Here is a 15536-nt window from a genome sequence, read left to right as displayed (position 1 = left end):
CTGGGAAGCATCCTTCCCTGCCTCTCCTAGCTTCTGGTGGTTGCGGTCCTCCTTGGTGTTCCTTGGCTTGTAAACACATCACTCAAACCTCTTCCTCTGTCTTCATGTGGCTTTTTTCAAAATTATTATTGTTTCACTTTACAATAAAAGTTTGCATTCAATATTATTTGGTATTCACATGGCCTTCTTATGAGGACATCAGTCATTGGATTTAGGGTCTACCCTAACCCAGTATGACCTCATCTTAACCAGTTACATCTGCAGAAGCCCTGTTTCCAAATGAGATCACATTCGTAGGTGCTGGGAGAGTTGGACTCGAACATCTCTTTTTGGGGGTGGAGACAAAATTCAACCCACAACAGAGCTTGTGCTGTTTAAGAGTTGAATCCAGTAAGGAGAAAAAAACATGTGCAAAAGTGGGCTTAACACATCCAAACATTTTGTAAACCAGATACAAAAACGTATCTCAGTAAAGCCTAGAAATAACTTATTTTATACTGTATGCACACACATAGGAGGTCTGTCCAGAAGGTATCCAGCCATGTAATGTGAAAACTAGAGACATTTACGGAAGAAGATACAAGATACAAGAAACATTGTACAGAGGACAATGACACCTCAGTCCCCTTCAAAGTAGGCGCTCTGGAACCTCACACAGTTCTCCCAATCTCCATCAGCTGCCCCATCATATTATCCTAAATGTCAACGACAATCCGAAATCTCTTTGCTTTCAAAGGTGATTTTAGTTTTCGGAAAAGCCAGAAGTCACAGGGTACTAATTCTGAGCTGTTGGGGAGCTGAGTCACCTCGGTGATTTGATGTTTCACCAAAAAACTGCATAAGACGAGATGCATGAGCAGGCGTGTTGTGGAGATGAAGCTGCCGAGCACCAGTTGCCCACAGCTGCGGCCTCTAAATCATCTGAATAGTTTCTGTGGAGGAATGTTCAAGCTTAACGCAAAATTTGATGCAGATTCGTTGCTCTGACACATGCTCACTCAGCAGCATCTACCGCCCCCACTGCCTAGTACAGTGAAGTCATCATTGTTCACGCGTGTGCATTCCAGTGCACTCTCCTTGGCTGCCAGGTTCCATCGATGTCGTGCAAGTTGTTCTCATATTAACACTGGCTGGACTTTTTCCGGACAGGCCTCTTCATAAGTGTGTGTACATATGTATGTATGTATTTTTTCCAGATAAAGACTCAAATATGAAAAAAACAATAAAACACTTAAAAGAAAATACAAGAGTCTACCAGGGGTAGAAGAAACCTTAAATAAACAGAGCAGTTATAAAAGATAAGATGGACATACTTAACTCTGTAAGGCAATCAACAATGATAACATGTAAGACCAGGAAGTGCAAATTAAAGTAGTGATCAAATGTCGTACACCCGCGAGACCAGCGAAACAATAAGAGGCGATAACCCTGCTGTTGGCGGGAATGCTTTTATACACTGTCAGTGGAAAGATGGATTGTTAGAGCCTTTTTAGAAAGCAAGTTGGCACCCTTATTTGCATCCTAATTAGAGCGACTTCAAGAAAGCTTTTTGTTTTGATGCAATAGGGAAATGTGAGCAACAACCATTTGATGATATTAAGGAATTGTCTTTAAATTTTTTGGTGTGGTTTGTAGTATTTTGGTTAATTTTTAAAGAGTCCTTTTTTCTTAGAGAGCCATACTGAATATATACTGTGAAAATGACATAACGCCTGGGAGTTTACTTCAGGTAATCTGGGGTCAAGGGCGTCAGTGGCTGATGGTTTAAAGCGAGGGTCAACACACTACAGGCACAGTCAAATCCAGACCACCACCTGGGTTTTAAATAAAGTTTTATTGGGACACGGCCACACTCATTCAGTTACATACTTTTTAGTGTCCCTGAGGCTGCTTTTGCGCTACAGCAGCAGAGTTGAACTGTTGTGATGGAGACCACGTGGCCTGCAGCGCCTGCGGGATTTACACAGAAAATCTCCGCAACCCCTCGTCCATACAGTAGCAGGTTTGGCTAAAAGTTTGTGATGGTTGGTTCCGGGGACTGATGATTTGAGGGCCTGTTATGCTAGTCTTCGTACTTATCTGTGTTTGGACTTTTCCGTAATGAAAAGATTAAAAAAAATATTTGACCTAGTAATCTCACTCTCAGAACTCTATCTCTTGGAAATAAAAGCATCAATTATAAAGCATCAATTAATTAATATCAATTATTATATATATTATATATATATGTGGAGAATGTTTACTAAAATAGTTTACAGTGATTAAAAAAAACTGAAAATAAATTGCCTTCCAACATGGAAAAGCTTGCATAAACCACATCCACCCACACCGTGGAATATGATGCTGTCTTTTTAAAGAATGAACTAGAGTTTTTCCATTCCACTTGGTGAATTTTTCATGAGATATTTTCAAGTGAGAAAAACACAGTGTAAAAAAGTCTGTATGTGACAGTTTGGTTTTTGTAGAACCATGGCAAAATTAACCCCTTCTCTGTGTGGGGGTGAGTGTGGCGGTGGGGGGGATGCATAACAGGTTATTAACGTGGGTTGGGGTACAGTGATGTTTGTGGAAGGGAAGCAAAGCAAAACACAAACAGGAAAAACCTACACTTATAAAAACAGCCTATGTGATATGATCCTGTGTGTGTTTCTATAAGTTCTATTCACATGTATATGTGCTTTGCTAAATTAAAAAGAGTAAAATAACTGGAAAGGAGTACATATTTTTAATGTCCTTTGATGTAGTAAGGAAATACGAGGGAATTTGGTTAGGAGCTGGAAAGTGCCCGAGAGTGGGAAAACAAGAGACCAGAGCAACCTGGGCCAGCTAGGGAAGGCTCTGTGGAAGGTTCTGGTGGTGAGAGGGGTGGCTGGATGGTCTTTGAGCCGCAGTCACTCCCTGATCTCAGCGCTTCTTCCTCCTCCTCCCAGAGAAATAATGTTTCCCTGGGGGATGAAAAAGCATCCCTTTGTGCAGGCTTTAATTGCCATGTTGTTGTGCCAAGTGAATGAGTGGCAGGCGGGCGCAGCAGCTGGGCACAGCCAATGCCAGGCAGCACAGCCCACTGCCTTAGGACAGTCTGGGCCAGCTGGCCTGGGAGCACTGCCCACCTCTGCCCCCCGCTGGGGGCCAAGCACTGGGACAGTGGGCCAGAAGGGGCTGCCGAGAGGGGGAGAGGAGTCACTGGAGGGAGAGAAAGGGGTGGGGCCCCTGGGAGGGTCTCAGCCACTCTCTGAAGCTTATTCATCTCACCCTCCCTTTCCCTTCCCCTCCCTCTTGTTTTTCAGACTGTCAGCATCAATAAGGCCATTAATACGCAGGAAGTGGCTGTAAAGGAAAAACACGCCAGAAATATCCTTTTGGATGTTGCTTGAAGACCAACCCAGAGGGGGGTCAAATTGTGGGGATTGAGGTCAGGGTGAAGTGTCCTTGCTCAGCTGCAGGAAGGGGAACCCCCACACAGGCCAGGCCCTGCAGGTTGAGCAGTGCTGGTTGGCTGCTGCTGGCCCCAGAGACCACGGCCCTCAGAGACCAAGGCCCATTAGGGCGGAAGGCGCCAGAGTGGCCGTCTAGCCCAGTCCCTCGAGCTTAGCAAAGATCCCACTGCCCTCCCAGGACTTGAGCTTTCCAGACTGCCCAGTCCTTTCTTCTAAGATGCTTCCTCAGGACATCAGAGGGATTTTCTTTTTTCTTTTCTTTTTAAAAAATCCTCTCTCAAGGATATGTTTATTGATTTTAGGGAGCGAGAAGGAGAAAAACATTCATCAGTTGCCTCCTGTGTGCTCCCCAGCAGGGAGTCGAACCTGCAGTCTTTTTTTGGTGTACAGGACAATGCTCCAGCCAATGGAGCCACCCGGCCAGGACCGCCAGAGGGGTTTTCACCTGTGTCGTAAAGTCACTCCAGGTCCCGCACTTTGCCTGTAGGGCCACACTGACCACCCCTTTGGGGACATGATAATCTTCTCTTTTCTGAGCACAAAAGCCAAACAAAGGTCTCAGCTTCAGTGGTTGGCCTTAAGCCAACACAGGGTTCACCCTAAGCCAGAAGGGGAGAAGACAGGGACCTCAAGGAGGTTTAGGGAACCAGTGACTCGAAGGTTTTCAGCACGCCGAGTTGGCAGTGCCCCAGATGAGCCCTATCACGGGTCTGTGGCCTTGGAGAGAAGCGCAGGCAGCACTGCGGCTGGGGGATCCCTGGGGATCTGCCCCTGAGGTATAGTGTCCTGGAGCTGGAGGGTGGAATCCCCCAAAGTCAAAGGAGGGGCTGCCAGTGGGGTTGGGCCTTTACCTGTGTGTCCCGGGGTGGAGCAGGACACCAGTCAGGGCGAGTGTAGGCTGGGCTCCCATGTGGGACGGGCAGCTCCTTCTTTCCTGGGCCTCTCATGGTGGCCGCTCCACAGCCCTTCGATCCTGAGCAGTTTGTTTTGACGCCATCCCACCTCAGCCCCTGGAGGAAACCCTCTAGGTTATATGCCCAGAACTGGCAGGCCTGCAGGAAATGTGCTCACAGCATGTACTGTGCTTCAGAGGAAGGAAACAGCTTGTCTTTAGTGGGAAGATGCTTTGTGTGGAATCAGGGCTTTCCTGCAGGATGGGGGCCGTAGAGCTTCTCCCTGGTATCCCAGAAGCCTGCCCGATAGTGAGCCAGCTAGACCTGGTCCCTTTATTCCCAGAAAGACATAGTCCCTTTGCTTTACTGTGTCAAGAAAACCAAACCAAGGAAAACCCATTTGATTTTTCTCAGAATTACCTAGTCCTGACCCCTACCTGCTAAGGATTTGTGATCAGTCTGATACAAGATATGAAGTAAGAGAGAGACAGTTGTCACAGGCCACTGTGCTCCTCTGGATGGGGGGTTGGCACAGAGAGGACCGGGAGGCCACCTGGGGTGAAGAAGGGGTACTGGAGGAAGGGTCCAGGATCCTACCTCTGGGCTCTCTGGCTCCCTCTGGATCCCGTGGGGCCCCCATGAGCCTTAGTTCCCTTGTCTGTCAAATGAGAGGGTTGGTTGAAGAAGATGTCAAAGGTCTCATGTTCCAGCTCTTAGCATTCTGTGCCTCTCTGATTCTCAATTTTTTTTAAAGATTTTATTTATTTATTTTTTAGAGAGAGGTTAAGTGAGGGAGAAAGAGAGGGAAAGAAACATCAATTTGTAGTTACCTCTCGCATGCCCCTTACCGGGGACCTGGCCCGCAACCCAGGCTTGTGCCCTGACTGGGAATCGAACCTGCAACCCTTTGGTTCACAGGTCCGTGCTCAATCCACTGAGCTGCATCAGCCAGGGCTGATTCTCAATTTTTAAGTGGTGGATAAATGCTGAAATGATCCACTCCTTACAGTAGAGTTGTAAAGTCTAGTTAATGATTACCAGAAAACATTTATTCTTTCTCTGTTCTTTTAAAGAGCATCAGTCACCCTAATGCCTTTGATTTCAGAAATACTGTTAGGCATTCGGTTATCCCAGGCACCTAACTGGTGAACAGGATGTCCCCCTGCCCCCCACCACCATGGTATCCACTTCTAGAGGGCTGAGGACCCATTCTTATTTTTCTTTATACCCCTTGTTATAGTGCCTGACACATAATAGGGACATTAAAATGCTTATACAGTCAAAGAAGGACAAAGAAGTCTTGCCTCTTTCAAAGTCAGAGTGTCCAGCTAGCTCCACACCTGCTCCTGCTTCTGTTCTGGCAAACTGCCCTCGGGTAGAGTAACTGCAGTCAGTGTGAGAGAGAAGTCATCGCACGAGGGGGAGGGTGCCACCCGTCTCTCTTGGCTTTTTTCTAGTCCAAGGGGCTGTGTGTTAGGTGAAAACATAAGCTATTTCAGAAACGCAAGACCAAAAGCTGGTTTCAGCTCCCAGAACCAAAAGTCTATGTTCAAGCCCACCTCTCTCAAAATGCAAATTTCAGGCTAGGGGAGGAACTTTATGGTATCTTCTAGCTCAGAAGAAAAACAACATGTGTCTGGGTGAGTCATATAGTTTGTGGCCTGAGGCAAGTCTTTCTGCCCTAAGGGGCACCGTGAGCCTCGTTAAAGAACCTAAGGTTCCAAGCAAAGAGCTGTCCTTGGGGTTGATGATGCCCAGCTCCTGGGTGTGTGAGGCCTGTTTAAACAGACAATGACAACAGAAATGTGGGCACCTTCTCCTCGCCCCAAAGAGGGTTCACTGTTCACAGAGGTCTGGAGTGCTGACTTACAGGCGCATGAGCCCCGGTGGACAGTTACTACACACACCGTGGCGGGAGGCCCTGGGTCGTGGGTACCGTTTGGAATCGAATCGGGGGAGGAAGTGGCCCCAGGATTCCACACACAGGGAGTTCAGATTGTTGGGAGATGAAAGCCCCCTTGGACGAGGCCAGGAAGGTTTACAGAAGAGTCGGGGTGTCAGAGTCATTTTAAGTTTAGGGAAAAGGCGTTTTCCACAAAGCCTGCTGCGTTCAGGGCAAGAGCAGAGTGCCCAGTGGAGAGGTGTCGGGCGCTGCCAACCACACTCCCCGCTCCTCCCCCGCGAAAGGTGCACCAGGGCCCCTGCCGGCCCAGAGCGCGCTTACGCAAGCTAGAAAAAGACATCCCTCCCAAGAGACATTTCCATCTCTGGGGAGATGATCTAACAAAATGTATTCGATTGGAATGAGATACTTCAGTGCCATCTGTCAAAAAATTGCCCGATAAATGTACAGATCTGTGGTGTCTTAGTTATAAGCAGTGTCCCCTCCTAGGTAGGGCCACTGCCCTGAACAAGCACACAAGCCTCCCCAGAAGCTGTCGCAGGCTTGACCGCGAGGATTGGCTGGTTGCCTGAGGCAGGGCCTGTGCCTTCGTTTTCCATGACCCTCCCTCACCGTGCATCCTGGGCACCCACCATGAGAAAGGGGCGCAGACCTTTTGGTCTGTCGTCAACCGGCTGCCCCTCTCCAGCAACGCCGTGCTCTGCTGGAAGTTCTGCCACGTGCTCCACAAACTCCTCCGAGATGGACACGCGAACGTGAGTTGCTGGGGCTACAGGGGGTGGCCAGGGACCCACGTGCAGAACACGTGGTTGCCTGGGCCACAGAGGCTACTGTCCACTTCTGCACGGAGCGGGGCAGCTGCCCCTTTCCCCTGGCCTTTTGGTTACTAGTTAAAGGTAGGGTTGTCTCTCTCTGAGCAGCCTCTCTCTCCTACCTGCATCCTCTCTTCTGATAGGCTGTTCTCTTTACCATCACCTGCATCCTGTCTTCTGATAGGCTGTTCTCTTTCCTCCCCAGGTCCTGAAGGACTCCCTGAGATACAAAAACGAATTGAGTGACATGAGCAGGATGTGGGTGAGTTTGGAGATTTGTGCAAGGGCTACTTGGGCCTCTTTAGTCTTCCCCAGAGGCCGAAGAACAAGGACTAGGGAATGGAACAAATTCATCGCTTTCAACTTGTTTAGGATTTCTCTCAGCATCAGGGAGGGGTCAAGGGTGCCCCCAAATAGTACCATGATACCCACAGTCTTTTCCTGGGGTCCCTGGAAGCTGCTTCTGCCAATGGGACCCTATGTCACAACGTTCTCCAGGCACTGGGATTCCCTCAGCAGCGACCCTGCCACGGTTCCCACCTCTCTTTTGAACTGGTCCTGTGGGGGTCAGAGTACACTGTAGCATTCCCACTTCTCAATGCCGGGGCCTTTTCTTTTCTGTCCCGGATTCTCAGTGCCCTAGGCTGAGGGAGGAGGTGGGTGACGACATCAGAATCGACGGGAAAGAATGTTTTCGTGCACACACCGGAATGCCTCTGGATTCTGATACCCAATGAGTGTATGTGTGGACGGGAGGTGATCTGCATTTTGAAGAAATCTGCCAGGTCGATTCCGACGTGTCCCTTTGCCCTCACTGGTGGGGAACTGCGACTTTAGCCCTTTCTTTCAAATTCTTGCCTGTATCTGTGCACTCAACATGTTAACAGCTGTGTGGTCCAGTCCGCCCATTACAGAGGAGGAGCTACAGGCCCAGTGGGGGAAGCGGCTTTGCCTAGTCACAAGGCTGGTTCAACGGAACAAGGCTGAGAGTTGTCCCCAGACCTCCCAGCTGGACACTAGAGAGCTTTCTATTATATCCCTAAACACTAAGTAGCGCTTTCTCCTTTTTGTTAGGATTTGCCTGGTATGTCTTTTTCCATCCTTTTATTTTTGACTTTTCTACATCAGTATGTCTTCAAAATATCACTTGTAAATAGCAATTATTTGGATTTTGTTGTTGATTTGTTAAGGGCAGCGGTCTTTGTCTTTCAGCTGTGCGTTCGCTCCATTTCCATTCACTCTAATGCGGGATATGTTCAGGTTCCCATCTCTGTCTTACTTGTGCCCTTTCCCATCTGTTTCTGCTTCTCTCCCCATGTCTTCTATTGGGTTGATTATTCTTCTCATTCCATTTTTCTCTAGTGGCCAGTTGGGAGAGTAAAACAGTCTCTGCTTTTGTATTTTATTTTTTGGTATGTTATCTAATAATGACAAAATGCATGTTTAGTTTATCAAGGTCTGAAATTCATATCTTTGTCAGTTTCCTGTGTAACACAGTGACCGAAGAATATTTTAACTCCACTCCTTCCCAGCTTATGTGTTACTGCCGTGTATTTTACTCTTGGTTATTTGTTCTTTTTAAACCCTATAAGATACTGGGTTGGCTAAAGAGTCTGTATGGTTTTTTCCATAAAATAAAAAACAGAGTTTTCATTTTTACCAATAACTTTATCGATTTGGATATTTTGAGCATGCCGGCTATCTCCCGCTATTGGCTTCTAGTGGGTGGAGGCCAGGGGTGCTGCTCAACACCTTCCCATGCATCAGACAGCCCCACAGCAAAGAATCATTTGGCCAAAATAATAGTACCAAGAAACTTTGGAAACCATATCTGACACATTCAGTCAATCACAGCAATTCTCCGTACACTGCATTAAATCTTTCCTTGCATTTCAGCTGTGTTTTTATTTTTCTTGGAATAATAAAGAATAATATGCCCCAAATGTTGCATATTTAATATTAAAATGGCTGCACAAAAATTTGCCATTTTTTATAAGTTTCCCTTTTTTAGTGCACACCGATATGACAGCTGTCACAATACAACCTAACAAAATTGGTTTGAGTGAAATTCATGACAACCATGCACTACTAGAGCCCTTGTACAGAAAAAACGAAACAAACTCTTCGGCCATCCCAATATTTTATTTTAATTGTTTTATTTTGTGTTTTTCATTTCTTCTTACATCTCGAATCTTCCATCTGAGATAACTTTCTCTTTGCCTGAACAATTTCCTTTAGAACTTTCCTTAATGAAAATGTCTGTTGGTGGCCAACAACCATTTTAGTTCTTTGAGAATGTCTTTATTTCACCCTCATTCATGGAACATATTTTCTCTGCGTTTGGAATCTTGGTATGACGGTTATTTTCTGTCATTACATGGAAGATACTATTCACGCTACACTTCCACTGACTTTCAGCTCTCATATAAAGTCTACGGTCAGACTCACCGTTGTCCCTTTGAAGCTAATCTGTGTTTTTATATCTGGCCATTTGAAAGATCTTAGTACATGTCTAGGTGGGATTCTTTGGACTCCTTAGATCTGTGGGTGAGTATCTTTCATTAGCTACGAAAAATTCTCATTGTCTCTTCAAATATGTTCTTTCACCTCCAGTCTGTCTTTTCCTCTGACACTTTGGTTAGAAGTGTGTTAGACTTTCTCACATTATCCCCGCTCTCACTTTAAAGTGGTTTCATTTTTTCCTACCCCTCTGTCTTTCTGCTTCATTCTGTGTTAACGTTATTAGATCTGGCTTTCTTTACTTGTTACCTCTTCAGCTGGCTCTAGTCTGAGTGACATTCCTTTTTTTCTTTTTTAAAGATTTTATTTATTTATTTTTAGAGAGAGGGGAACAGAGGGAAAGAGAGAGGGAAAGAAACGTGGATGTGCAAGAGATACATCAATCAGTTGCCTCTCACACACCCCAACTGGGGACCCAGCCCCAAACCCAGGCATGTGCCCTGACTGGGAATCGAACCTGCGACCTTTTAGTTTGCAGGCCAGTGCCCAACCCACTGAGCCACACCAGCCAGGGCTGTATTCTTTGTAATGTCTTGTGCCCTGCATGTATTTTGAATGCTCTCTTATTTATCTAGACATATACACATAGTGGCTTCATATATCACTTTTTATACTTCCATTATCTAAAGCCCTTAGGAGATCTGTTTCTGGCATCTGTTGTTTTTGTTAAATTTTGCTCATGCTATGTAGTTTTTTTCTGTGTGTAGTTATTTCTTACTGTGAGCTGCTCATTTTCCTTGGCATTTTATTTGTGGGAATTTTTTGAAGTCAATGAAGGCAGGTTCCTCCAGAGAGAACTGGCATTTGCTTCCATAGGGATCACTCTAAAATCTCAGCTTAAGGTTTTTTGAATTCCAGGCAGAGCCCCTTGAGAACTAGCTCGTGGGCCCAATTTCTTCGTCCCTCTGATCACGACAGTGGTCTGAGGCAGCAGCTTTTCTTTGTAGTCCTCAGGGAGGACTCCTTCAGTGTAGGGGTACAGATGTGCTATTCCCAGTTTACCGTTAGCTCCCCTGAACCAAGGAGGCAGCCTTTTGGCTTCTCTGCTAGACTCTTCAACTTGGGCAGACCAGAGCCCTGCCTCCATTCACCGCCTGGCCCCGGAAGCCCAGAAAGTCAAAGCTCAGGTTCACCTGGTCTGGCAAAGCCCCTTTCCCCCCAGCTCCGTTATCCCATTTCCATTTCCTCTCTTGGAGAGTAAATGGAGAGTATTCCATTTACTCTCCAAGAGCCTGTGTTTGCTCAGTCTCTGGCCTGAGGATTCCTTGCTCTCTTGTTAGTTCATTAATGCCTTCCCAATTGTAAAAAATATTTTCCCAGTATTGTCAGTCTTCAGTGGGAAGGTCAACCCAGGCAGCTAGCTGGCCTTGTTATCCAAAATAGAATTCCTTTAGGTCTTTTTTCCTATGTTGTCTGTCTCTCCCATTTGCCTAAGACTTTCTGAAGTTAGAAACCTCTTTTACTTTATTATTTTTTAAATTAAGACATTATATTTCTTACAGCAATTTTAGGTTCACAGCAAAATCGACTGGAAAGTACAGAGATTTCCCATACACCCCTTACCACTCTCCAACATACACAGCCTCCCTGGTATCAAAACCCCCCGCCAGAGGCATATATTTGTTACAATCAATGAACCTACGTTGATGCATCATGACCACCCCAAGTGTGTGGTTTAGATCATAGTTCACCTGTGCTGTGTATGGTCTGTGGGCTCGGGCAGATGTACAGTGACGTGCGTCGACCACTGCAGTGTCATCCCGAACATCTTCACTGACTCAAAAATCCTCTCTCTCCCACCCCATCCTCCTGCCCGCACCCCCTGGCAACCCCTGATCTTCCTCTCACAGCTTTGCCCTCCCTAGAATGTCATGTAGTGGGGATCACACAGTATGGAGACTTTTCAGATTGGCTGTTTTCACTTGACAATATGGATTTAAGTTTCCTCCATGTCTTTTCATGGCCTGATAGCTCATTTCTTTTTAACACTCAATCATAGTGCATTCTCAGGATGTACCACAATTGATTTATCTATTCCCCTTCTGAAGGACATCTTGGCTGCTTCCAGTTTGGGGCATTTATGAGTAAAGCTGCTATAACCATCCGTGTGTAGGTTTTTGAGTAGAAATCAGTTTTCAACTCCTTTGGGTAAAAACCACGAGCACCACTGCTGAATCATATGGTAAGAGTATGCTTAGCTCCGTTAGGAACTGCCAAACTGTCTTCCAAAGTGGCTGTCCACTTTGCGTTCCCACCACCAATGAACGAGAGTTCCTGTTGCTCCATATCCATACCAGCATTGGGTGTTGCCAGTGTCTGGATTTTGGCCATTCCAACAGGTACAGAGTGCTGTCTGATTTTTTTGATTTGCATTTCCCTGGTGACATAGGAAGTGGAGCATCTTTTTATATGCTTATTTGCCATCTTTTTTTTTTTTTGCCCATTTTTTTAATTGGGTTGTTTGTTTTCTTATTATGGTGTTTTAAGAGTTTTTTGTATATTATGGATGGTAGTTCTTTATCAGCTGTGCCTTTTGCAAACATTTTGCCCCAGTCTGTGGCTTATCTACTCATTCTCTTGATGCTGTTCTTTGCAGAGCTAAGGTTTTTAATTTTAATGAAGTCCAGCTTGTCAGTTATTATTTTTTTAATAGATCATGTGTTTGGTGTTGTGTCTAAGAAGTTATCACCATACTCAGAGGTCACCTAGGTTTTCTCTTGTGTTATTTTCTGGAATTTTATAGTTTTGTGTTCTTACACTTAAGTCTGTTATCCATTCATCTTTTACTTTTTGATTCTGTGCATTTTCTTTTTTTAATTTATTTATTTTTAGAGAGAGGGGAAGGGAAGGAGAGAGGGAGAGAAACATCAATGTGTGGTTGTCTCTTGTGCGCCCCCTACTGGGGACCTGGCCTGCAACCCAGGCACATGCCCTGACTGGGAATTTGAACATGGAAGCTGGGCTGACTGGGAATTGAACATGAGCGCTGGCTGTGAACATGGGGGACAATTCCCCCATGAGCTACACCAGCCAGGACCTGATCCTGTGCATTTGCATGTGAAGGATAGTAAGAATAGTTTTGGTAACAATAGTCTTATCACAGTCTTGATGGTAAGAATAGTTTTGCTTCCTTTTTTGCTTTTCAGTACTTTCCAATTTTTCTATAATAAACAAGTGTCATGTAAAAATTAATATGATTATGAATTTTCATAGTAATTAATACATTATGAAACACTCATCTCTGGCGTTTGGTACTTTTAACCTCTGATTGTTCAACTCGCTTTGATGCCAATTGTGGCGTGTTTCAACAGGGTTTCCTTAGGCTATAGACGCAACTAAAAAACGACAAAAGTCAAACCCCTGTGGGAGCTGCGGCTATTCAGTTGAAGGCTTGTATCCCCACGTCCCTTCTCTTTTGTGTATCACTGGGAGTTCCCATCATCACTCTACTTCCTCCCAAGCACCCAGGCCATGACCGCATGGGCAGACTCCAAGGGCATGCTTATTCTTCACCTGCTAGGATTGGTCTCACTTCAAATCCTAGTGCCTCCCCCCCAGCCATGCATAATGCTATCGATGCTCTTAGTCCGCTGGAGTCCATCTGGAGGAGCCGTTTCTTCTCCTGTGCTTAGGGAGACAGAAGAAAGGAAATAGCACATAGCCAGACTGTGATTACTAAGAGTAGGAGACTTCAAATTCTTAAATAAGAAACGCTTGTTCTGAATTTATCCAAAGAAAGTCCTCAGAGTTATACACAAGATTAAACCGTAAGAATGAACAGTAGGGAGTTTGGTTTGATGAATTACGGTACATACTTACAATGTACTGGGCAGTCACTGAAAATAATGATAAAAAAGAAAATAGAAAATATTGTGTTATATTAAGAAAAAAAGGCAAGTTGATTCCATTTTATATTTTAACATAAAGGTGGAGCACAGAGGATTTTTAGGGCAGTAAAACCACTCTATGAGATTACAATGTTAATACATGTCATTAATACACCTGTCAAAACCCACAGGATGTACAGTCCCAAGAGTAAACTTTAGTGTCAAATTTATTTTGGAGGATAATGATGTGTCTACGTATGTTCATCTGTGGTGACAAATGTCCCACTCGGGTGCGGGGTGTTGGTGGTGGGGGGTTGTATACGGCAAGGGGTGTAGAGGGAGTCTCGGTGCTTTCCGTTTAATTTGCTGTGAAGCTAAAACTGCTCTAAAAATAAAGTCTATTTAAATTGAAAAAAAGAAAATAAGTAACATTCTGTACCCCAAAGTGTTAGCCATGAGTATATCTGGTGTTTAGATTAAGGGTGATTTGTTCATATATGTACTTTTCTTTATTTTCCAAATTGTTAACCATGGACATTTATTATTTTCATAATCAGAAATATATATATATATATATATTTTTTTTAAATGAAGTCCTGGCTCTAGGTCTTTCAACTCAGGGGTTTAGTGTTGACACCCTGCTTTCTTTCCTCTTCCTGGAAGGGCCACCTGAGTGAGGGGTATGGTCAGCTTTGCAGCATCTACCTCAAACTGCTGAGAACGAAGATGGAATACCACACCAAAGTGAGTCCTTGCCGGCAGTTCTACGCTCTCCCACCACCCACCCCTGTCTCCTCAGCACCTCGATGGCCTTATCGGCAGGCCTTTCAGGTGGTACGGCGGCCACCTCCTAGCGGTGTGAGAGGACACATTTATAGGGCAGCCACGGTCGGGCCCTGGGATGTGGCCCGTGTCTTCTGCACCCTTTGCCCCCCGTTTTGCAAATAGAAGGAGGAACCCTATCCAGTAGCCCTATGAAAATGTGTCAGAAGCCCTGATCTTACTGTTCATACACACAGTTCCTTCCATTTATATAGTCAGTTTCCCTGCAGAACCTTCTTTTCATCACTGTATGACTTTAGTCAGTGTTTCTTATGCACCTAATGCATGTAAGCCTGTGTGTGTGGGACTAAGTAGCATATAAGAGCAAGTACATGAATGGGGTCTGCTCTTGGGGCGTGCACAGACTCGTTGGGGAGAGGAGGCTTACATGCCTGAAGCAGCCCTGTGTGGTGCACGGCAGGTACGTGCGCCTTGCCTGTGCCCGTGGAGAAGTGCGAGAGACGCTCTGAAGTCACTGAGGGTCACGGTGTCTGAAGGGGCGAGGTGAAGGGAGTGAGGCTGCAGGTGGGCCTTGAAGGATGGGTGTGGTGCTCATAGGTGGTCGGGGAGAGTGACTGTGGAGCGGGGGCAGGGAGGACAGAAAACCACCTGAATTAGGGAGCCAGTAGGAGAAAATGGAGAAGGAAGGAGATTTAAGGGGAAGTAACATTATTTAGTGTCTTTTTTAAAAGATGTTTTTTAGAGTTTCTATTTATTTAGAGAGGGAGAAAACCATCTACATGAGAGAGAAACATCGATCAGTTGTGTCTCACACGCCCCTGGACCGAGGACCAGGCCCGCAACCCAGTCCTGTGCCCTGACCAGCAGCCGAACAGGCAGCCTTTTGCGGGAGACGCTCAGCCAGCTGAGCCGTGCCAGCCAGGGCAAGTTAGTGTCTTGCGTCTCCATCATCATTCATGGACTTAAGGGGCAGCTTTGACTTACTGAAATCGCCCTAGTCTCTGAAACCTTTTCTCTGCATCACTAACCCTCACAGCAGCCCTATAAAGTAATTATTTTTATATCCTAGGAAAACGAAGCTCTGGTAGTGGCTGAACCCCTCACCGGTGTCACAGAGCTTTTCAGTGGTGAGGTGGGGATTTGAACCCAGGCTCGTGTAATCCTGTACTGGCCCGTGCAGTCAGTGGCTGCCCTTACCTCCCCGCGTGTCACGTTCATTGCCCGCCAAGGGCCAGAACCACTAGGCTCTGAAGGGAGAAAGATGAATAGACTTTGCCCCGCCTCTGGGAGTCGTCTTTGGGGTGGGAGAGAAGTGGTAAAGGGACAGACGGCAGACTGCAGTGAGCACTGAGAGAGCTGGG

The 15536-nt window shown here is 45.8% G+C and overlaps 1 protein-coding gene across 3 annotated transcripts in view; it reads left to right on the top strand.

Moving 5' to 3' along the window:
- The window catches only part of HIP1 (huntingtin interacting protein 1), a 146318-nt gene that overhangs the window by 93642 nt on the left and 37140 nt on the right, over window positions 1-15536 (top strand). For all 3 annotated transcript variants that reach the window (XM_024571428.4, XM_024571427.4, XM_045204439.2), the window contains exons 2-5: window positions 3288-3351; window positions 6846-6988; window positions 7251-7307; window positions 14056-14136. In XM_024571428.4, coding sequence (XP_024427196.2) covers window positions 3288-3351; window positions 6846-6988; window positions 7251-7307; window positions 14056-14136 — 345 coding nt within the window. The remainder of the gene's footprint in view (window positions 1-3287; window positions 3352-6845; window positions 6989-7250; window positions 7308-14055; window positions 14137-15536) is intronic.

This window comes from Desmodus rotundus, chromosome 1, assembly GCF_022682495.2.
Source record: "Desmodus rotundus isolate HL8 chromosome 1, HLdesRot8A.1, whole genome shotgun sequence".
NCBI lineage: Eukaryota > Metazoa > Chordata > Mammalia > Chiroptera > Phyllostomidae > Desmodus > Desmodus rotundus.
This window is presented reverse-complemented; position numbering and strand designations above follow the sequence as displayed.